This window comes from Euwallacea similis, chromosome 22 (assembly GCF_039881205.1).
Source record: "Euwallacea similis isolate ESF13 chromosome 22, ESF131.1, whole genome shotgun sequence".
NCBI classification, from domain to species: Eukaryota; Metazoa; Arthropoda; class Insecta; order Coleoptera; family Curculionidae; genus Euwallacea; species Euwallacea similis.
In genome coordinates this window covers 948,770-972,088 of record NC_089630.1, presented here as the reverse complement: position 1 = coordinate 972,088, position 23,319 = coordinate 948,770, and the positions used below count along the sequence as shown (strand labels likewise).

Genomic DNA, 23,319 nt, shown 5'->3' with positions numbered 1-23,319 from the left:
ATCGACTGAAGCGATTGTTGTACTTAAATTACTTTTAGCAGTTTTATTAAGTTACGGATAATTAATCCCTCCAGTTGAGCTAACTAATCGATTAAAGGTGAACTTATTTTCTACTTAATATACATTTGATGTAATTTTCGGTCTACAAGACGTCATTCAAATCGAATTTTGATACCGCAGAACCCAATTTTCCCCATAATTAGCTAGTGAGATATGAAACGACATATGTCCATTTTATAATCGTAACGCTCATTAATGAGCAATTTCTTTTGCGCAATATGTATTTAACGTAAAATTTTCTATTTAGTTCTGTTTACGGGCAAATGACCTTTGCGAGCCAATGGAATAAAATCTCATTACGTACTTATGGCACAAAACGATTTACATCCATTGTTATGTTCATTTTATTAATTTAACTTTGAGGTAAAAGTCAAAATCCCTGCGAAATATCTCCATAGCCTGTTAATGGAAATTTATATTCGTCAGTCAATACTCTATGTAGATTGCAAATTCATCTACTTCTTACTACCAGTGTCACAGTGGATCCCTTTATGTCCTCAGAGCTATATCATAAAGGGCCTTTTATAAGCAAATCCGAGATATAGATTCTTTGTCACAACCTCGCAATCATTTGCATTATTTACAATTTCCCGTTAACAACCGTTAATAATCTAATATTTTCTTTCCTGAAAATCAGAAATGATAAATTGCATCTATAGGTAACTCTAATGGTTGTGACAATAGTAATATGCATAATAATTACCTATTCGATTAATAAAAATACATGTGAAAATTGTCGTAGTTATTCTTAACCAATTGAGCAGCAAAGTCTAGTTATTGAAGTGCTTTTTCATCGTCCATTTAAGTTTCTGAATATCATAAAAAATCTGTAGAAATCCTTAAGAAGTCATTAATCATATTTTCAGGAATTTGAAGAAATTAATGAATAAGTCTCTAAAATCAATGGTGATGCGACAAAGGTTCTGAAAAATGTCCGTAAAATGTTTAGCATAATTATAATACAAAAGATTCCGGCGAGTCTCCGAGAAGCTCGCAAAAGTATATGAATGTCACATTGCTTACAACCACCAAGAAACTCCAAAAAAAGGATTTGAAACAAATCCTGGAAATTTCAGGAATCAGATAAATCTAGAAAAAAACTTTCAAATAACAATAAAAAATTAAAAGTGCGCCATAAAATTCCCCTGGAATGTTTAAAATTTTCAACCACAAAAAAATTAAATAAACCTCTCTGCAAGTTCTGCCAAGAAACTCCTTCCAATGAATTTTCCTGATATTTTTGTAAATTCAGCGAGCAGCGATGTCGTACTCATATTCAGCCCATTTTCCTAGGAAATTCCTCATCACTGTCAGTTTCGTGTGGCTGTCACTGAGTTCGAAAAAAATGGGAATTCGAAGGTATATCTCTTAGGCGTTTTCCGGATCTATCACTCTTTTTCAATTATTTTCAAAAATGGTCAGGAATACCAATGATTTTCTCCTAAGAAGTGCCTATGCTCAAAGTGTTCCAGTTTAGAACACTAAATACCTAATAAATTATAATAAAAATAGGATGGTTTCTCCAATTCCTCTAGATTATTAATTTCATTTTCCTTCTTACGTTTGTATATTATGTATATAAAAGGAAAAAGATCAAACTATTTTTAAGTTTAGAAATTACGAAAAAATTAGAAACATTACGATTTGCAAAATTCGAAAGTTTAGAGCTGATGTTCATTGCTTTAACCAACAAATATGAATACCATTTCCGCACATTTCCAGCTCCTAAAGATATCAACTAATTTTGATACCAATTTTCTCGATTTTTTAAAAAGGCTGCCAAATGAAAATCCTTCTAATTGCATTTTTAAGGTTGCGGAGCCTTAAGGGAGCTATTTAGGGTTGACATAAGATATTTATCTGCCGCCCGAATGGAGCCGGTCAAAAATTTAATGCACTATTATTATTGCAAGTCCTCTGATCAACAAGTGATCATTTTTCCGCTGCTTTTAGTATATCTCTAATTTTTCATTTACAGAATTAAATTGTTAAAAAACCTTAAACATCCTTAATTTGACTGACTGATTAACAGTGCTGTAATTTACTTTATTCCATAGTAAAAATACCAATCCGTGGCTTTAATACTCCTATAGCTAAAGGTCACCATGTGCTTTATACAAGGTGGCGCAATAGTGTGACAATGTACCATATTTTCCTTATTTTATAAAATAAAAAAAAACTGTTGATATAAAAGTTATATGTGAACATACGGTCTACATTTTAAAAATATTTTTTACTATTTAGGGTGTTGCATAAAGACGGGCCAAAATATTTATTTATTTTATTTAACGGAACACCCTATATATTATTGCATATTAGGATTCCTCGAAAAATTCTGTCCATGGTAGGGTAATTAATTTTTAATTAAATTACAATATTGTGTGTGTATGTCGAAAAATGTTTAAATTTTAAAAAAAACATGGTTCCATAACATGTGCTATAACTTTGAAAGCACGTTAGTTATTTTAACACAAACTGACACAACAGAAGGCAAAGGGGTGCTTAAGTGCCTCGTTGGACGCAAAAGTCGGTTTCTTATACAGGATGCTTTCTAGAGGCCCTGCAACTTGAGAATATTCAAATTCATTTTTCTTGGAATTTTTAAATGGGACACTCTGTATTCACGTATCCTTTATTGATGATATTTTAATCCTCTTCAACTTTTGTTAAAGTATCATTATACTCGCTTCCTTTAGTTTTGGCAGAATACTCATTTCTTTAATACGTTTGCAAAAAACGTGATACATCTATTATATTATTATATTATAATTTAATATATTTTATTATATATTTATTATATATTATAATTTAATTTAAATTTATTAATATACTGTGTAGAGATTTACCTAATTAAATGTTCAAAGTGTTTGCCATTTTCTCGAATACAAAGTTCAAGACGTCTCTCAAAAGCATCATTTAAATTTCGACATATTTTAACAGTTATACTGCGAAAACAATTTCTTATTCGAATTTTCATGTCTTCTCTTGTAGTCGGGGGTATTTGGTAAACTTGTTCTTTAACAAATTCCCATATGGAAAAATCTATTTTCGTCAAATCTGGCGATCTAAGCGGCCACGCAATAGGTCTTCCTCTTCCAATCCAACGTTTGTGATATGTTGCAGTTAAAAAATTGATGATCGACCTTGTATGGTGGACCGGGGCCCCATCATGAATAAACCACATTTCTTGTGAAAATTCAATTGCTCTTTGAGAAAAGAGGCCAAGCAGATGATTCTATAAAGAGTCCAAAACACTTCTCATGTTACTCATTGCTCAAAAAAGTATGGACTAATTACGTTATCACCGATAAATCCTCTCTAAACATTTAAGGACCACCGGTTTTGGGTATTATATCTACAAAAACGTGGATTTTCAGTTGCATAATAATGAAAGTTATGCCTGTTAACATTGCCGTTTCAGTGAAAAGTAGCCTCATCTCCAAACAACACCAAATGAGCAAAATTTCTTTGTACCCGAATTTTGTTTTGAGCCCACAGACCAAACTCTAGTCTTCTTTGGTAATCATCCTCATGTAATTCTTGAAGTAATTGCAAATGGTGGGGATGCATTTTATTGATTTTCAGGATGTGCTGAACGGTTCTTCGATCAACATCGACCTGCTGCGATAGCTTCCTTGGACTAATATGCAGGTTTTCAGTCACTGCTAAGAGAACAGTTAGTTCATTTTCTTCGATTCTTGATCATTTTTGCCTATTAATTTTGTTATATGACACGCTTCCAGTTCTCTCAAAACGTTCCATAAGTTTATCAAATGCTCTTTTCTCAGGTTGTCTTCTCTCGGGATATCGTTCTTGATACAATCTTTTAGCCAATAGTGCATTTTTATCACTAGCACCCAACACGAAAATCATGTCAACCATGTCGGATTGTGAAAAGTTCATATTTAAATTCATTACAACCTTATTACAAGTGATAGCTAAACCAATAAATAGTAAATTTGACGTTTTAACGAATTAAATGTTCACTTAGTAGTGACTGAAAACAAAAAAAAATCAAATTTGTCAATGGCTTTCATGGCAAAATAGAAAATTAAACTAACAATAGACGTAGCACGTATTTTTGCAAAAGTATTAAAAAAGAGTATTATGCCAAAACTAAAGGAAATGAGTATAATGATACCTTAACAAAAGTTAAAGAGGATTAAAATCTCAACAATAAAGGATACGTAAATACAGGGTGCCCCATTTAAAATTCCAAGAAAAATGAATTTTAATATTCCCAAGTTGCAGGGCTTGTAGAAAGCATCCTATATACGAAACCGACTTATGCGTCCAACGAGGCACTTAAGCACCCCTTTGCCTTCTGTTGTGTCAGTTTTTGTTAAAATAATTAACGTGCTTTTAAAGTTATGGCGCATGATAGGAACCGTGTTTTTCTTCAAACTTAAACATTTTTCGACATAAGCAAACAATATTCCAATTTAATTTAAAACGAATCACCTTACAGTGGAAAGAATTTTACGAGGAATCCAGGTGTTCCGTTAAATAAAATAAATAAATATTTTGGCCCGTATTTATGCAACACCTTATATGGTAAAAAATATTTTTTAAATGTAGGCCGCATGTTCACATATAACTTTTATATAAACAATTTTTTTTTAATTTTGTAAAATAAGGAAGATATAGTACTTTGTCACACTATTGCGCCATCTTGTATGTATATTATACATATCATGCATATCTAATTACAAGTACTTTTGTTACTAATTTTATCATTACAAGAGGAACACCCTAATCAATTTGCAGTTTGAATTATTTGGAAGTATAGGAAAAGCCTTTAGTAGGTCAGTAGTACTAGCATGATGTCATTAAAGCTAGTTCGTTTTTCTAGTTGCATAATATTAGTGGGTCATTCTTTGACTGAGTGTAATTCAATCCAATGCCGGAGCAATGTGTTATCAACAGCATAAAGTGCCGATTACCTGATTCAAGACAGTGAGAAATTTTTGTCACGCAGAAAATAGAAACCCAATTGGGTTAATAAACATTTTTATCTGAATCAGACGAGGCAGAAATTCCTACCAATATCGCAGTGTGTTCTATGTTAAAGCGGTCTTACTAGAACTTCTCAAATCGCTGAAGTATGAGACTTATTATAACATGAACCACGTTGTCAAAGAAGGGTTGAGTTAAGGTAAGTGATTAGTGTCAGATAATTTTACCTAATTTAACCGGCCAAAGAAATCACCGTCCATTTTGCTTCCATGGCCAGCAGACCACCGTATATTTGGTAGCAGGCAATCGACAATTATACAAATGAACGTTGACTTTTACCTTTTATTATTTTATCTGGTTATTGGCAATTAATCATTCCAGATGAGCTGATAATTAATTACTCATCTATTAAGAGTAAATATTAAAAAATGTATTATTATTTTGGCCACAAAGACATCATTGGAATGTCGAATTTCAGGAATGCAAAAAATATATGAATCATGAAGCAAGTAGCCATTGATGAATGTGAAATTCGTTAGTCGTTTTAAACCACTCTGTAGATAACTTATTTTTAAGATTTTCTTTTGCTGACGGGTCGCCTTCTGTGAAACAGGAAACCCAACGAAGAACGGCAAAGAAAATTAGGAGACCAGATCGGGACAGGGGGTCGGATGGTACGAACGACGGTCAAAAACGCAAAAAGTTGGGAAGACGCTCCTTATTATCATGGCAGATTGAGACGCGATTTACAATTTGTGAAACCGCTTTAGTCATTAGTGTTACCCTATAAGCATAGGCATAGCCAATATATCCAGTAACTAAAATCTACCCGGACTATAATTATACAACCCTTGACTTCAACTAAGAAAAGTCCTACATGTATGAGTTTCATTGACGTTGGTTGGGATGAGACCAAAAATGTTGTTTAGTCTAAAAGGATGGAATGAGTGCCTAAAATACCGTCATAAAATAATTCTTCTCTCAGTGTTTTAATCATTTTTATTATCTTCAATTTCTGGCTTCTTTCCTGTTCGGTAATGAGGAAATTATAAGTTTAAGTATAATTATGAATTCATCAATAGCACACTATTATGAGTCTAGCAATGCTCGTGCATTAATAACTAGGTAGATCATTAATGAAAGTGCATATGAATATTACGAAAAATTGCGAATAAAGGAACTTCAAATACACACAAAATTTAATAAAACGTCAGACCCACACTCAAAATCATTCAATTCACGAATCTACTTGAAGAAAATTTTTCAAAATCGAAAAAAATCTTAAAATTATTAATGTGTGTACCTTTTTTGTTGTGCGGCTCTGTATTGTAGTGTTTTGATCATCAACTGTTATTTTAAAATATGAACTTATAACTATAAAATTAACAGTAGGCATAATTCTCCCCTCACCTGAATCTAACATGAGCAAATTTTTGAGCACCAAATAGCGGTATTATAAGACCTAAGGTAAAGGTGAAAAAAGGGATAAAGCCAACAGTTTATTGCCAAATGGGACATTTACGTATCTACGAAACTTTCATACATTTTTATTGAATATCCTGAGCTATATATTACATCATAAAAAATTTATAAAAACTATCAATTTCATATAAACATATAAATCAAAAAAGCGGCGCTATTCACTCTTCGTTTTCATTCCTGGGAGTAAAGTGCAAATCCAAGTGATTCCGGGTTTTCATGGAAATGCAAGAAATTAACTTAAACTCCTTTATATCCTTATGCTTGGAGCTAATTTTGAAGTGTCTCAGCACAGTAGCAACTGTTATTTTGGTCAAAACTGTCGCCATTCTTTGCCCTAAAATCCCCAACATGATCCATTTTTACTCAAATTTCATCCTTAATACCTCACCAATGCAATTCCTGGGCCCAATAGAGAAAGGCAAGAAAGATCCTGGCTTGATTTTTCCAGAGTTCTCTGGCAAGAATCTGGAAGGATCGAACTCAAGGGGATTGGCCCAATATTCAGGATTTCTCTGAATATGAAAGATACTGCAGCTGATATTCGTCCCTTTAGGCAGAATTTTATCTGTTAGTTCAATATCCTCTGAGCAATATCTCCCTACTAAAGGAATCGAAGGGAAAATTCTCATCGCCTCATTAATAACCGCCTCTGTATACATCAATTTTGATAGCAATACATCGTCAATTTCCCTATCTCCTACTACAGTCATCACTTCTTCGTACACATTTTGTTGGATATCTGGGAACATACCCAGTAAAGTAAAGATGAAAGTCAAGGTATGCCCGGTTGTGTCTGTCGCCTGAATATTGGGAAATCTAGTATGTAAGTAATTAGATTATTACATGACTACTTACAGCCGCAGAGAACAAGGTAAATTCCTGGAAAACATCGGATTCTCTGTCTTTGCATTCATATCCCTCATTCAGGAGCAATTCCACAAGCGGTAGCTCTGTGGTGTTTTCCACATACTCTGGAAAATATTGTTTATCACTGAATTTTGTTTTATGAAAAAGAATTTACCTTTGTGTTTAGCCATCTGCGCCATTTTCTTCTTTAGAATATTTTTCAAAATCCTCTTCATGTCCTTTATATTAAAAGTTAGTTTCGCCCCCAAAGGGGATCGCATCCACAACCAACCCGGAACTGCGGGATTGGCTAAAAGCTTTACAAATTCATCTTGACTTCTAAAAAAAATATAAACATCTTACATCATACTTATGAATTAATTACATTCAACTTACTTATCCACATAATACGCAAACTCACTTATGTCACTATCTTTAATATCTTCTGCCATCCAGCCAATTGACGTCACTGAAATTCACAAAATAATTACTGGTTTAGATGACGCAGTAAACTGCGACATACGTTGACAGGCCGCCGCCCGTTAAGCAGTAAACTTATTAAAGCTTGAAATCAAACCTGGATAATTTCAATAAGCTGTGGAGTAGCTGTCAGATTTCGCATAATAAAGTCGACCTATTTGTTCACATGAAGGGGTGGACCGCATCGAGGATGAGTTGAGCCAACCCTTATTAAACCGATATTTAAGTGAAATTGCTGATGGGGAAGTGGTTATTTCATAAAATAATAATTGAAGTACTCGGGACGAGCTACATAACTCATTTGTACAGGAAAAGCGCAGAATGCCTTTTCCTTACATACAATTTCTGATTACATTATTACAGCTTTTTCACTGCTCAAATCTTGAATTTAAAGTTTTCCTCCTCGGTGATTTTACTTACAGAAAAAACTCATGAAAGCGTGAGTATTAAAAAACTTATAGTGATCATCTTCAGGTTTCTTCTTGTTGATCAAATCAATTAGAGCACAGCTCTGCTGATTGAAAGTCGGCATAAAGGTATTTATCATGTTGGTATTGAAGGCGCTCCTCAAGTACCTACGTCTGCCCTTCCATATCTCTCCTACAGAAGTGATTTTCATTATGGCTAAAACATTCCAATAATAATTCTATACGCATACCCACCTGGAATTAACAGAATGGAATTTTTAAAGACATATTGAATATCACCATAAAGCTCAGCTTTATTCAGACACTTTGAATGGTTGAGCACTATTCTAGCATCATCAGCACTTTTGCTCATGTAGTGGTATTTACTGCCAAACCAAAAATTTACGGGCATTCCTACATACCTCTCTGCCCATAGAAGAGTGGAGAGCATGTTTACTGTAAAGAGAAATATGGATTGTATGAAAAAACAAATTTAGGATTCATAAAATAAGGGGCAGCAGGGAAAGGTATCACTGCAGTATTTTATTATAACGGTTGCACACAAGGGGTGGTTTCAGGTGATTAATTACTTAAGTAATTAGGTGTCTTGTGGCGGCTCGGCAAGCAATTCTCATTCAATTACATTGGGCGCATTCAGCAAATCAAGCGGTTTGCCGAATGCGCCCAACTGAATGGAAAAGGATTGTTTTTGAGACACACGAAACGCCTAATTACTTAAGTAGTTGCCCATTAAAAATATCTAATACAAAGCAATTCGATCACGCGTTATTGAAACTGATCATCAAGGAAATAAATCTAGTTATGTAACGTTGCGTACACGACTTGGTCTCAAATTATAATTAAATAATGGAGAAAAGGAAAAAACACGAACAACTACGCGCGATACATGTCATTTGCACTTGAAAATATCTTATCATTGATGTGTCCGAAATGTTCCTGTGCAGTTTTATTAAGGAGAAATTGTATGACAATCAAGTCAAAAGTTCTAGTTTTAAAAATGTATCAATGAGTTCGGGAGTTTGCGAGAACTTTTTCTGGAATTTGCCAGTTGTCTTCATTTAAAATCCCTCTTGTCTACAGAGTGATTTGAAATAGTCTGATATTTTCTTCTTTTGCTCACTTTTTAATCCAGTGAATATAGCTGTATAGGCGTTACCCAGGAAGGGCAACAAAGGAATCCACCACCCTTTTTGCGACATCGCAAACCAGACCACCCGAGGCTTGGTGACAATCAACCAAACATAATACATCACTACACTGAATAGTAATGTTAAAACACATTTCACCACAAATAATACCATTCTTAAGCTATTTGAGTATCGACTGAAGCGATTGTTGTACTTAAATTACTTTTAGCAGTTTTATTAAGTTACGGATAATTAATCCCTCCAGTTAAACTAACTAATCGATTAAAGGTGAACTCATTTTGTAATTAGTACACATTTATTTTAATTTTCGGACTGTAAGACGTCATTAAAATTAAATTTTGATACCGCAGAACCTAATTTTCCTCCCAATTAGCTAGTGAGATATGAAGCTATACGTGTCCATATTATAATCGCAACATACATTATTGAGCAATTTCTTTTGTACAATATGCATGTAACGTAAAATTTACTATTTAGTTCAGTTTACGAGCAAGTAACGTTTGCGAGCTAGTGGAATAAAGTCTCATTACATACTTATCGCGTAAAACATTTTACATTCGAAGTCATGTTCATTTTAAGAATTTAATTTTTGAGGGGAAAATCAAAATCCTTGCAAAATATCTCATCGCCTATTAATGGAAATTTATGTCCGTAAGTCAATACTCTATGTAGATTGCAAATTCATCTACTTCTTACTACCAGTGTCACAGTGGATCCCTTTATGTCCTCAGAGCTATATCATAAAGGGCCTTTTATAAGCAAATCCGAGATATAGATTCTTTGTCACAACCTCGCAATCATTTGCATTATTTACAATTTCCCGTTAACAACCGTTAATAATCTAATATTTTCTTTCCTGAAAATCAGAAATGATAAATTGCATCTATAGGTAACTCTAATGGTTGTGACAATAGTAATATGCATAATAATTACCTATTCGATTAATAAAAATACATGTGAAAATTGTCGTAGTTATTCTTAACCAATTGAGCAGCAAAGTCTAGTTATTGAAGTGCTTTTTCATCGTCCATTTAAGTTTCTGAATATCATAAAAAATCTGTAGAAATCCTTAAGAAGTCATTAATCATATTTTCAGGAATTTGAAGAAATTAATGAATAAGTCTCTAAAATCAATGGTGATGCGACAAAGGTTCTGAAAAATGTCCGTAAAATGTTTAGCATAATTATAATACAAAAGATTCCGGCGAGTCTCCGAGAAGCTCGCAAAAGTATATGAATGTCACATTGCTTACAACCACCAAGAAACTCCAAAAAAAGGATTTGAAACAAATCCTGGAAATTTCAGGAATCAGATAAATCTAGAAAAAAGCTTTCAAATAACAATAAATTTAAAAGTGCGCCATAAAATTCCCCTGAACTAACTGATATTTTTGTAAATTCGGCGAGTATTGATGTCGTATTTATTTTCAGTCCATTTTTTTGCAAGAAATTCCTTGTCACTGTTAGTTTTAACGAAGCTGTCGCTGAGTTCGAAAAAAATCAAAATTCGAAGGTGTATCTCTTGGGTCTTTTCCGTATCTATCACCGTTTTTCAGTTATTTGCAAAAGTGAACAGGAGTACAAATAATTTTCTCCTAAGACGTACCCATGCTCAAGGTGTTCCAGTTTAGAACTCTAAATACCTAATAAATTATGTTAAAAATGGAGTAGTTTCTGTAGTTCTACTAGATTATTAACTTAATATTTCTTCTTACGTTTGTATATTAAGTATGCTTTATCATGTATTTAAAAAAATATATCGAAATGTTTTTAAGTTTAGAGGTAGTAGTACTGCCATTTGCAAAATCTAAACTTTAGAGCTGATATTTATTGCTTTAACCAACAAACGTGAATACCAATCCGGTACACTTCCAGTTCCAAGAGATATCGAATAACTTTGATACCAATTTTGTCGATTTTTTGAAAAGGCTGCAAAATTAAGATTCTTCTAATTGCATTTTTAAGAATACAGAACCTCAAGGGAACTATCCAAGGTCGACATAGAATATTTATCTGTCGCCAGAATCGATCCGGCCGAAAATGTAATGGACTTTTGTTATTGAAAGTAAAATCAACAAATGATCATTTTCCACTTCTTTTAGTATATCGTTAATTTTTCAGTTTCAGAATCAAATTTCTCAAAAACCTGAAACATCCTTAATTTGACTAGCTGATTAACAGTGCTGTAGTTTACTTTATCTCATGGTAAAAATGTCAACCTGTAGCTTTAATACTCGTATAGTTAAAGTTACCATATGCTATATATGTATGTGTATTATACAGGTTGTAACATATATAATATAAATCATCTTTATTCCCAAGGGAACAGGCTATCGACTATTTGGTCTTTCGGCCCCTGTTACACAAAGATACTTATTTGTTAATAGATTACAATAAAAAAAGGAAAGAAGCGAACACCAAGTAGCAAAAACCTTCAATGCTGGTAGTGTTCTAATAAGGTAGTTGGAAAAAGAAAACGTGCTTGTCTCGTCTGTCTTGCTAAGCAAAGTGGGTACAGTATTGTCAAGTTGTGAGGCTTGTCTTTCCATTTGGCCTGAATCTGTAGTAGTCTCTCAGTTATTTTTGTCATGTGTGTACGTTCGTAGAGTAATTGGTTTGATGGGTTGTGTAGCGAAATTTCAAGGTGTCTAATCTTGGTGATCAGTCTTAGTGCAGTCTGCTCTGTTGTTTGTATACGCTTGCCAGATTCTTCATAAACAAAAACCATTTCAATTTTCCCTTGTACAGTCAAATACTCCATTCTGGCGTAGTGTTGATACCGAAATAAATCTAATTGAGTAAAATTAGTTATTTCTTCAAGTAACTTTTTTCATACGTTTAAATCAAAAATGTAAACAAATAAAAATACGCTATTTTTATTTATCTCCAACAACGCTTGAGAATAAGATTTTTTTAAAAGCAGATTTCACCAAACTTTTTGGTAAATTATAAGCTAAAGGAAAATTAAATTTCGTTGATTACAGCGTCATTTATCGTGAATCGAAAAAAATCTTCCAGACAAATTCTACGGGTTTTTTGCCGTAGAATTCGAATCTGCAATAAAAAGTAGGAGATGTTATTTAAGAAATCAAATTTACCCCCCATCCCCCCACAAGGAGGGGCAGAGGGGCACTAATTTTAGTATCAATGTGTTTTCTCCGTGGAATAATTTAACTTTCATAAAGGACATTTTTTTCGTAGAGCGCTTATTATTCGAGATATTGCGATGTCTCAAGTTAAATGTGACCCTCTGTAGAGTGCAGATCTAATTGCAAGTTTTCTATACTATGTTATTTCTATATTAATGTTATTATTCCAAAGCAAACATCTTAATTAATTATGAATTACTCGGAAATATTAATTAATGAAAATCATTAGTAGGTCAGTAGTACTAGCATGATGTCATTAAAGCTAGTTCGTTTTTCTAGTTGCATAATATTAGTGGGTCATTCTTTGACTGAGTGTAATTCAATCCAATGCCGGAGCAATGTGTTATCAACAGCATAAAGTGCCGATTACCTGATTCAAGACAGTGAGAAATTTTTGTCACGCAGAAAATAGAAACCCAATTGGGTTAATAAACATTTTTATCTGAATCAGACGAGGCAGAAATTCCTACCAATATCGCAGTGTGTTCTATGTTAAAGCGGTCTTACTAGAACTTCTCAAATCGCTGAAGTATGAGACTTATTATAACATGAACCACGTTGTCAAAGAAGGGTTGAGTTAAGGTAAGTGATTAGTGTCAGATAATTTTACCTAATTTAACCGGCCAAAGAAATCACCGTCCATTTTGCTTCCATGGCCAGCAGACCACCGTATATTTGGTAGCAGGCAATCGACAATTATACAAATAAACGTTGACTTTTACCTTTTATTATTTTATCTGGTTATTTGCAATTAATTGTTCCAGATGGGCTGATAATTAATCACTCATCTATTAAGAGTAAATATTAAAAAATGTATTATTATTTTGGCCACAAAGGCATCATTCCACAGCCGAATTTTAGAAATGCAAAAAATATGTGCGTCATGAGGTAAGTAGCCATTGATTTATGAGCTCCATTGAAGATGGTTGAGATGAATCAAAATATTTTTTTCGTCTAAAGGGATGGAATGTAGACCTAAAAGACTATCATGAAATGATTCTTTATTTGTTGTCTTTTAATCATTTATTTTACAGTACAATCTCTTTAATCCAAACTAATAATTGCACAGGCTAATTCGGATTTTCGAAATGTTCGGACTAACGAAAAACATTTTCAAAATAGCTGCAATCAAGACTTGATTTTTTCAGGGGAGAGTGCACAAAATACAAAATTATTGAGATGAAAATCTGAACTTAATGCATATACATAGGTGAGTATGAATTTTGATTAATTACTTCTTGGAATACATAATTCATTTAAACCTAAAGTGACGTAAAAAATTTAGTTATTTTACACCGTTTAGTATTTTTTTGTCCTGCTCTGAAGGCTCGTTTGTTCATTTCAGATAGAATCAAAACGTGATGTTTCATTTCAGAATTTCCCAAAGCCGATTTCGTACACATTTTGTAGCATCTGACTGCCTCTCTATGAAATATATGGTGCAGTATCATGTCTACGTCTTCGTTCGATTCGTAAGAGCTTAATTTATTTTGAACATGCCCCACAATATTCATATCGTTTATGGTTTGCCATGATTCTTTTTGACCAGCTGCCCAATCGATAACTTTTTGTCGTGTAAAATCTCCAGAACTCTGGTTTGACGATGCAGTAACTTCCTTTACTTGTTTGTCGGCGTTCTCTAATTCCCGTTTATTCTTCCATTCTGATAGTGATAGAAGGTCATCTTCATCCCAACCATCATCAGCTTGTTGCCCAAAAAATTTACTACGTGACTTCTGTATAAGTTCCGGCCTAACATTGTCCCATGCCTTTGCTAATTCGATTCTATTCATCTTTTAAATTATTTTTTAAACATTTTGCTGCAGTATCCACCTTCAGAAGCGACAATCCATTTTAAAAGACATTTTCTTTAATGCAACTTGATTGCTTGAATTACATTTTGGTCCATAGGTTGCACTAACGGCGTTACATTAGGCGACAAAAACATTGCAACCATTTTCTCATCATTTGAAGGTAAGTTTTCTGGGTGTCCTGGAGGGTTATACAAAATTAGAAGTGCCTTAGCATCTAAAGTCAATTGCCAGATTATTTTTCGAACTGCAGAAACAAAGTTTATATGAAACCAACTCTTAAAAGTCTCTTTGATGACCCACATTTTTTTTGTCCTTGGTAGATCATCGGTAGTTGTTCACTTTTGAAGGCTCGGGGCTTTTTAGATCTGCCTAACATTAATAATTTTATTTTATGAGTCCCAGGAGCACTCCAACAAGTGATAAAGGTAACTTTCCTTGCTCATTTTTCTACTTGGGGCCGAAGCTTCAGATTGATGAGCTAGAGTTTTTTGAAGAAGTAATTTCCAGAAAAGACCTCTTTCATCTTCATTGTAGATTTGGTCAAGCGACAGTGCATCTTCTGGATTTTATTTTGAAGCAATTGTTCGAATGGCTCTACGGCTGCCTCGTCACTGGATAATTTTTTTCCTCTAATGGACAATTGTCGAATCTCATATAAGCTTTTAAATTTATCAAACCAATCAGAACTGGCCTTAAGATTTAGCGTATTGTTGTGAATTTGTTCATAAAAAAATTTGCTTTTTCTCGTAAAATTTCTCCCGATATTGGAGTACCCACAAACATACCATGTTCGGTAAAACGAACAAATTAAAGAGAAAATAACTATTTACCTCTTGACCTTTCTTATAGAAACCAAGTGTAAACAGCTTTATCCACTTCAGGATATGCATTTATTTTCAATGTCTTTCGTTTATTGATTAAAAACTGGATATGTTGGCATAGGATAGCATCTTTTCCTTATTCTTTTTGATATCATAAATCGTTCATTTTCCCGACCTTATATTTTACTGCTAAAGCCGTCGCTGTATAACCTTCTTTTAAGCTTTTAATAATCTCAACCTTGACTTTAATTAATAACGTAATGTGTTTTTTTTTAGCCGCCATCAGTATGTACTTTAACTTACGATCGAATTGGAACAAAAAAACACTTGGCAATACGTACAACCCCAAATATGATGCACTCCAATCGATTCCCTAACGAACACTAGCTGGAAAGAAGCAATAAAAGTGAAAACCCAGGAAAGATTCTGTGAGTCCCCTGTTAATATGTACAGTCAGTCCCAAAGGTCTACGTACACCTTAGAAAATTAGGATTTTTGGGTATTATGAGAAAAAAAAAGTTTAAACTAGAATTTTTATTTCAGAACAGTCTTATAATGACAAAGGAATATTATGCTTGTTGAAGTTAAATTTACTCTAAAGTCTAAATTATTTAACAGTTAAATCCTAAATTGACATACCCCAAAAGTGTACGTACAGTGAAAATGTTTTCATTTGAATTAGTTCTAATCTTTTTTTTTTTTTACGAAATTAATACTTAGTTGGTCCATCTTGTAGAGCCACAACAGTTTCTAGCCGTCTGGACATAGAATTGACCAAATTCATAGTGATTTTAGGGGTGATACTATTTCATACTCGCTGTAAAGCATTTTAAGAAATTTTTGTTAGTAATTTGATATTTTGAATTCTTCTTTCTAATTCGTCCCGAACATGCTTGATAGCTTTGAAATCGGGTGATAGTGGTAGCGAATGAAGCTGTATAGGTACATTGTCTGAGATCCACGTCTTAACAAACCTAGCTGTGTGTTGAAGGATCCAATCACCCCCTAAGCATAATATAGCTGCAGATGGTTTCAAATTTTCTTGTAGTATAGCCAGATAGAATTCTTTATGCATTATTCCATCAATGAACACCAAATTGCCTACTCCACTAGCTGCAATCGCCCCCCAAACCATGACAGTCTCTCCACCGTGCTTTACGGTTACCATTAAATTTTTGGTTTTTAGCTCTTCGTTTTTTTTCGCCATAATTTTCCCCTCCCATCATATCCAAAAATGTTAAGCTACTCTTATCAGTTCATAAAACTTTTACCCAAAAATCGAGAGTTCTGTCGTTCCTTAGCGAACGCAAGTCGTTTTTCTCTGTTGACTTGAGAGATCAGTGGTTTCTTTTGGGGCACTCTTCCATTAAAACCTGCTTTGCGTAAAACTCTTCTAATGGTTTCCGACCCAACATCTTTTCCTGAAATATTTGCCACATCTGCGGCAAATTTTGGGGCACTACGTCGCGAGTCAGAGGCGATTGTTTTTAAAATTCCTCTACAATCTCGATCACTTAATTTTTTAGGGCCACCAACACGAGGTTTATCAGCAAGATGACCGTTTATAATAAAATTTTGAAAGATTGTTTGAACTGTGCTGCGTTTTAAATATAAAATTTTGGCAATCTCACTACATAATCTACCAGAATTTTAAAGCTTCACTACTAAGTTAGCAATTGGCAAAGCATTTTAGCGCGACATTTTAAACACTTATTACTAATATTATCAAATATAACGCTATATTGTATTATACAATAACAAAGGAAGCAACCCCTACAATTACCAATTTTTACACAAATTTCGTTTTTCCGCAAATTTAAAACCATGTATTAGCAGAAAGTCGACAGAAAGTCGACTGTACATAGACTTTTGAGAGGTGCCTAATTACGTTTTAAGAGTTGCAAATTAATAAATATTAAACTAAAGCAAATTTGAATTTAGCATATGGTTTATCTAACATTTTAAAACAGTTTTATATTAGAAGAAATTGGTAATTAAACTCTGTATTTTTTTAATAATACTCAAAAATCCTAATTTTCTAAGGTGTACGGAGACTTTTGGGACTGGCTGTAGGTAAAGTAAACAAGTAGCAGGAATTGGTGGAAACATCTCACGCTCACTGTTCGAATTGACGAGTTTTTGTTTAGATTATAGCTAAAAGTCCCCGCTGTTCAAATTAAAGAGGACATACTGTATTTCTAATTTTCTTCCTTGTTCAGTAATGAGGAAGGGAATTGTAAATTTAATTATAATGATGAGTTCTTCAACAGTTCACTATTACAATTCTAGCAATGTTCGTGCGATAATAACTAGGTAGATCATTAATGAAAGTGCATATGAATATTACGAAAGATTACGAATAAAGGAACTTTAAATACACACAAAATTTAATAAAACGCCAGGATCACTCTCAAAATCATTTGATTAACAAATCTACTTAAAGAATTTTTTTTTAAATCGAAAAAAGATGTTAAAATTATTCATATCTTTTGCTGTGCGACTTTGTACTGTAGTATTTTGCTCCTCAAATGTTATTTTGAAACATGAACTTACATCTACAAAATTAACAGCAGGCATAATTCTCCTCTCACCTGAATCTAACATGAGCAAATTTGTTAGCACCAAATAGCGGTATTATAAGACCTAAGGTAAAGGTGAAAAAAGGGATAAAGCCAACAGTTTATTGCCAAATAGGACATTTACGTATCTACGAAACATTCATATATTTTTATTGAATATCCTGAGCTATATATTACATCATAAAAAATTTATAAAAACTATCAATTTCATATAAACATATAAATCAAAAAAGCGGCGCTATTCACTCTTCGTTTTCATTCCTGGGAGTAAAGTGCAAATCCAAGTGATTGCGGGTTTTCATGGAAATGCAAGAAATTAACTTAAACTCCTTTATATCCTTATGCTTGGAGCTAATTTTGAAGTGTCTCAGCACAGTAGCAACTGTTATTTTGAGCAAAACTGTCGCCATTCTTGACCCTAAAATCCTCCGCATGATCCATTTTTATTCAAATTTCAACCTTAATATCTCACCAATGCAATTCCTGGGTCCAATAGAGAAAGGCAAGAAAGATCCTGGCTTGATTTTTCCAGAGTTCTCTGGCAAGAATCTGGAAGGATCGAACTCAAGGGGATTGGCCCAATATTCAGGATTTCTCTGAATATGAAGGACACTGACGAAGATATTCGCCCCTTTAGGCAGAATTTTATCTGTTAGTTCAATATCCTCCGAGCAATATCTCCCTACTAAAGGAATCGAAGGAAAAATTCTCATCGCCTCATTAATAACCGCCTCTGTATACATCAATTTTGATAGCAATACATCGTCAATTTCCCTATCTCCTACTACAGTCATCACTTCTTCGTACACATTTTGTTGGATATCTGGGAACATACCCAGTAAAGTAAAGATGAAAGTCAAGGTATGCCCGGTTGTGTCTGTCGCCTGAATATTGGGAAATCTAGTATGTAAGTAATTAGATTATTACATGACTACTTACAGCCGCAGAGAACAAGGTAAATTCCTGGAAAACATCGGATTCTCTGTCTTTGCATTCATATCCCTCATTCAGGAGCAATTCCACAAGCGGTAGCTCTGTGGTGTTTTCCACATACTCTGGAAAATATTGTTTACCACTGAATTTTGTTTTATGAAAAAGAATTTACCTTTGTGTTTAGCCATCTGCGCCATTTTCTTCTTTAGAATATTTTTCAAAATCCTCTTCATGTGCTTTATATTAAAAGTTAGTTTCGCCCCCAAAGGGGATCGCATCCACAACCAACCCGGAACTGCGGGATTGGCGAAAAGCTTTATAAATTCATCTTGGCCATTAAAAAAAAGATAAATATCTTATATTACACTTATGGATTGATGACAATTAACTTACTTATCCACATAATGCGCAAACTCATTTATGTCACTATCATTAATATCTTCTACCATCCAGCCAATTGACGTCACTGGAATGCACAAAATAATTACTGGTTTAGATGACGCAGTAAACTGCGACATACGTTGACAGGCCGCCGCCCGTTAAGGAGTAAACTTATTAAAGCTTAAAATCAAAACTAGATAATTTCATAGAGCTGGGAAGTAGCTATCAGATTTCGCTTAATAAAGTCGACCTATTTGTTCACATGAAGGGGTGGACCGCATCGAGGATGAGTTGAGCCAACCCTTATTAAACCGATATTTAAGTGAAATTGCTGATGGGGAGGTGGTTATTTCATAAAATAATAATTGAAGTACTCGGGACGAGTTACATAACTCATTTGTACAGGAAAAGCGCAGAATGTTTTTTCATTACATAAATTTTCTGGTTATATTATTACAGCTTCTTCACTACTCAAATTTTCAATTTAAAGTTTTCCTCCTCGGTGATTTTACTTACAGAAAAAAGTTGTGAAAGTGTAAGTATTAAAAAACTTATTAAAATACTTATTAAAAACTCCTCAGGTTTCTTCTTGTTGATCAAATCAATTAGAGCACAGCTCTGCTGATTGAAAATCGGCATAAAGGTATTTATCATGTTGGTATTGAAGGCGCTCCTCAAGTACCTACGTTTGCCCTTCCATATCTCTCCTACAGAAGTGATTTTCATTATGGCTAAAACATTCCAATAATAATTCTATACGCATACCCACCAGGAATTAACAGAATGGAATTCCTAAAGACATACTGAATATCAGTATAAAGCTCAGCTTTATTCAGACACTTTGAATGGTTGAGCACTATTCTAGCATCATCAGCACTTTTGCTTATGTAGTGGTATTTACTGCCATACCAAAAATTTATGGGCATTCCTATATACCTCTCTGCAAATAGAAGAGTGGAGAGCATGTTTACTGTTAAGAGAAGTATGGATTGTATGAAAAAACAAATTTAGGATTCATAAAATAAGGGGCAGCAGGGAAAGGTAACACTGCAGTATTTTATTATAACGGTTGCACACAAGGGGTGGTTTCAGGTGATTAATTACTTAAGTAATTAGGTGTCTTGTGGCGGCTCGGCAAGCAATTCTCATTCAATTACATTGGGCGCATTCAGCAAATCCAAGCGGTTTGCCGAATGCGCCCAACTGAATGGAAGAGGATTGTTTTTGAGAGACACACGAGACTCCTAATTACTCAAAAATTTGAACGTTAAAAATATTTAATACAAAGTGTTTCAATCATGCATTAATGGAACCGATCGTCAAGGAAATAAATCTAGTTATGTAACGTTGCGTACACGACTTTGTCTCAAATTATAATTAAATAATGGAGAAAAGGAAAAAACACGAACAACTACGCGCGATACATGTCATTTGCACTTGAAACTATCTTATCATTGATGTGTCCGAAATGTTTCTGTGCAGTTTTATTAAGGAGAAATTGTATGAAAATCAAGTCAAAAGTTCTAGTTTTAAAAATGTATCAATGAGTTCGGGAGTTTGCGAGAACTTTTCCTGGAATTTGCCAGTTGTCTTCATTTAAAATCCCTCTTGCCTACAGAGTGATTTAAAATAGTCTGATATTTTCTTCTTTTGCTCACATTTTACTCCAGTGAATATGGCTAAATAGGAGTTACCCAGGAAGGGCAACAAAGGCATCCACCACCCTTTTTGCGACATCGCAAACCAGACCACCCGAGGCTTGGTGACAATCAACCAAACATAATACATCACTACACTGAATAGTAATGTTAAAACACATTTCACCACAAATAATACCATTCTTAAGCTATTTGAGTATCGACTGAAGCGATTGTTGTACTTAAATTACTTTTAGCAGTTTTATTAAGTTACGGATAATTAATCCCTCCAGTTGAGCTAACTAATCGATTAAAGGTAAACTTATTTTCTACTTAATATACATTTGATGTAATTTTCGGTCTACAAGACGTCATTAAAATTAAATTTTGATACCGCAGAACCTAATTTTCCTCCCAATTAGCTAGTGAGATATGAAGCTATACGTGTCCATATTATAATCGCAACATACATTATTGAGCAATTTCTTTTGTACAATATGCATGTAACGTAAAATTTACTATTTAGTTCAGTTTACGAGCAAGTAACGTTTGCGAGCTAGTGGAATAAAGTCTCATTACATACTTATCGCGTAAAACATTTTACATTCGAAGTCATGTTCATTTTAAGAATTTAATTTTTGAGGTGAAAATCAAAATCCTTGCAAAATATCTCATCGCCTATTAATGGAAATTTATGTCCGTAAGTCAATACTCTATGTAGATTGCAAATTCATCTACTTCTTACTACCAGTGTCACAGTGGATCCCTTTATGTCCTCAGAGCTATATCATAAAGGGCCTTTTATAAGCAAATCCGAGATATAGATTCTTTGTCACAACCTCGCAATCATTTGCATTATTTACAATTTCCCGTTAACAACCGTTAATAATCTAATATTTTCTTTCCTGAAAATCAGAAATGATAAATTGCATCTATAGGTAACTCTAATGGTTGTGACAATAGTAATATGCATAATAATTACCTATTCGATTAATAAAAATACATGTGAAAATTGTCGTAGTTATTCTTAACCAATTGAGCAGCAAAGTCTAGTTATTGAAGTGCTTTTTCATCGTCCATTTAAGTTTCTGAATATCATAAAAAATCTGTAGAAATCCTTAAGAAGTCATTAATCATATTTTCAGGAATTTGAAGAAATTAATGAATAAGTCTCTAAAATCAATGGTGATGCGACAAAGGTTCTGAAAAATGTCCGTAAAATGTTTAGCATAATTATAATACAAAAGATTCCGGCGAGTCTCCGAGAAGCTCGCAAAAGTATATGAATGTCACATTGCTTACAACCACCAAGAAACTCCAAAAAAAGGATTTGAAACAAATCCTGGAAATTTCAGGAATCAGATAAATCTAGAAAAAAGCTTTCAAATAACAATAAAAAATTAAAAGTGCGCCATAAAATTCCCCTGGAATGTTTAAAATTTTCAACCACAAAAAAATTAAATAAACCTCTCTGCAAGTTCTGCCAAGAAACTCCTTCCAATGAATTTTCCTGATATTTTTGTAAATTCAGCGAGCAGCGATGTCGTACTCATTTTCAGCCCATTTTCCTAAGAAATTCCTCATCACTGTCAGTTTCGTGTGGCTGTCACTGAGTTCGAAAAAAATGGGAATTCGAAGGTATATCTCTTAGGCGTTTTCCGGATCTATCACTCTTTTTCAATTATTTTCAAAAATGGTCAGGAATACCAATGATTTTCTCGTAAGAAGTACCCATGCTTAAGGTGTTCCAGTTTAAAATTCTAAATACCTAATAAATTATAGTAAAAATAGGGTGATTTCTCCATTTCCACTCGATTATTAATTTCATTTTTCTTCCTACGTTTGTATATTATGTATGCTTTATTCTCTATAAAGGACGGGCCATCAAAAACTTTCCACTTGATTTTGTGAGCGTTTGCTGGAGAAAATTGAATAACGCTCGGACCTGTCAAATTTATACTTAAGGGGGACACAATTCATTCATATTATCATGAAAATAAATGTTATCGTCTGACAGGGGTGTCAGTGACTTTGAAAATTTTAAATAGAAAGGGGTGTCGAGTAGCATCTTGTTTTAAAACGCTCTAAATTCTCTTTTCAACGACATCAATTTTTAGTTATTTGGATTAGTAATTTTCGAGAAAGTATGTCATCAAAAATTAAATATCTTACCATTTTTAGTTCGGTAAATGTTGAAACTGGCCACCACCAACCTCCATACAATAATTGAACCACCTTTGAAATTTTCCATTTCCTGTCCAAAGTGTTGGATATTCTGAAGTACTTCAGATGTTATTTGATGGCATTCGTGTATAATCCACTGACGTAAGACTTCTAAGAAGTTTGACAATGTGGAATAAAATTTTGACTTTAAATAACCGGACAAAAAAAGTCCAGTAAAGTTATATCGGGAGAGTGAGCGGGCCACTCAATAGGATCTCTCCTACCAATGCATCTTTCTGGAAAATTGTCTTACCGCCATGGCGTAGTGTGGCGGAGCACCGTCTTGTTGGAAAGGTAAATTTTTTGCGTTATATCGATTATCATCTTCGATAATAGTTGTTATTGCTGAATTAATGGTGTTTTCCATCAATTTTAAATACAT

The 23,319-nt window shown here is 33.7% G+C and overlaps 1 protein-coding gene and 1 pseudogene across 1 annotated transcript; both read right to left on the bottom strand.

Moving 5' to 3' along the window:
* Positions 1-6,524: 6,524 nt before the first annotated feature.
* Positions 6,525-9,570, bottom strand: LOC136416275 (cytochrome P450 4C1-like). Its single transcript, XM_066401377.1, has 8 exons — positions 9,373-9,570; positions 8,487-8,687; positions 8,245-8,424; positions 7,741-7,813; positions 7,520-7,683; positions 7,354-7,469; positions 6,887-7,298; positions 6,525-6,832 (listed from the first exon to the last, which is right to left on the bottom strand). Exons 1-8 carry the CDS (start codon positions 9,551-9,553, stop codon positions 6,657-6,659), a joined length of 1,503 nt encoding a protein of 500 aa, XP_066257474.1. The 5' UTR covers positions 9,554-9,570; the 3' UTR covers positions 6,525-6,656.
* Positions 9,571-17,983: 8,413 nt separating this feature from the next.
* Positions 17,984-23,319, bottom strand: LOC136416308 (probable cytochrome P450 4ac3; annotated as a pseudogene).

Bases quoted from the DNA above. Each gene is read 5' to 3' on its own strand.
- LOC136416275 (XM_066401377.1), bottom strand. From the start codon at position 9,553: ATGGTATTATTTGTGGTGAAATGTGTTTTAACATTACTATTCAGTGTA. The intron at 8,688-9,372 runs GTGAGCAAAAGA...TTCTCTTTACAG, and splicing joins TATATTCACTGGATTAAAAA to TAAACATGCTCTCCACTCTT. The intron at 7,299-7,353 runs GTAAGTAGTCAT...CCCAATATTCAG, and splicing joins TTACCTTGTTCTCTGCGGCT to GCGACAGACACAACCGGGCA.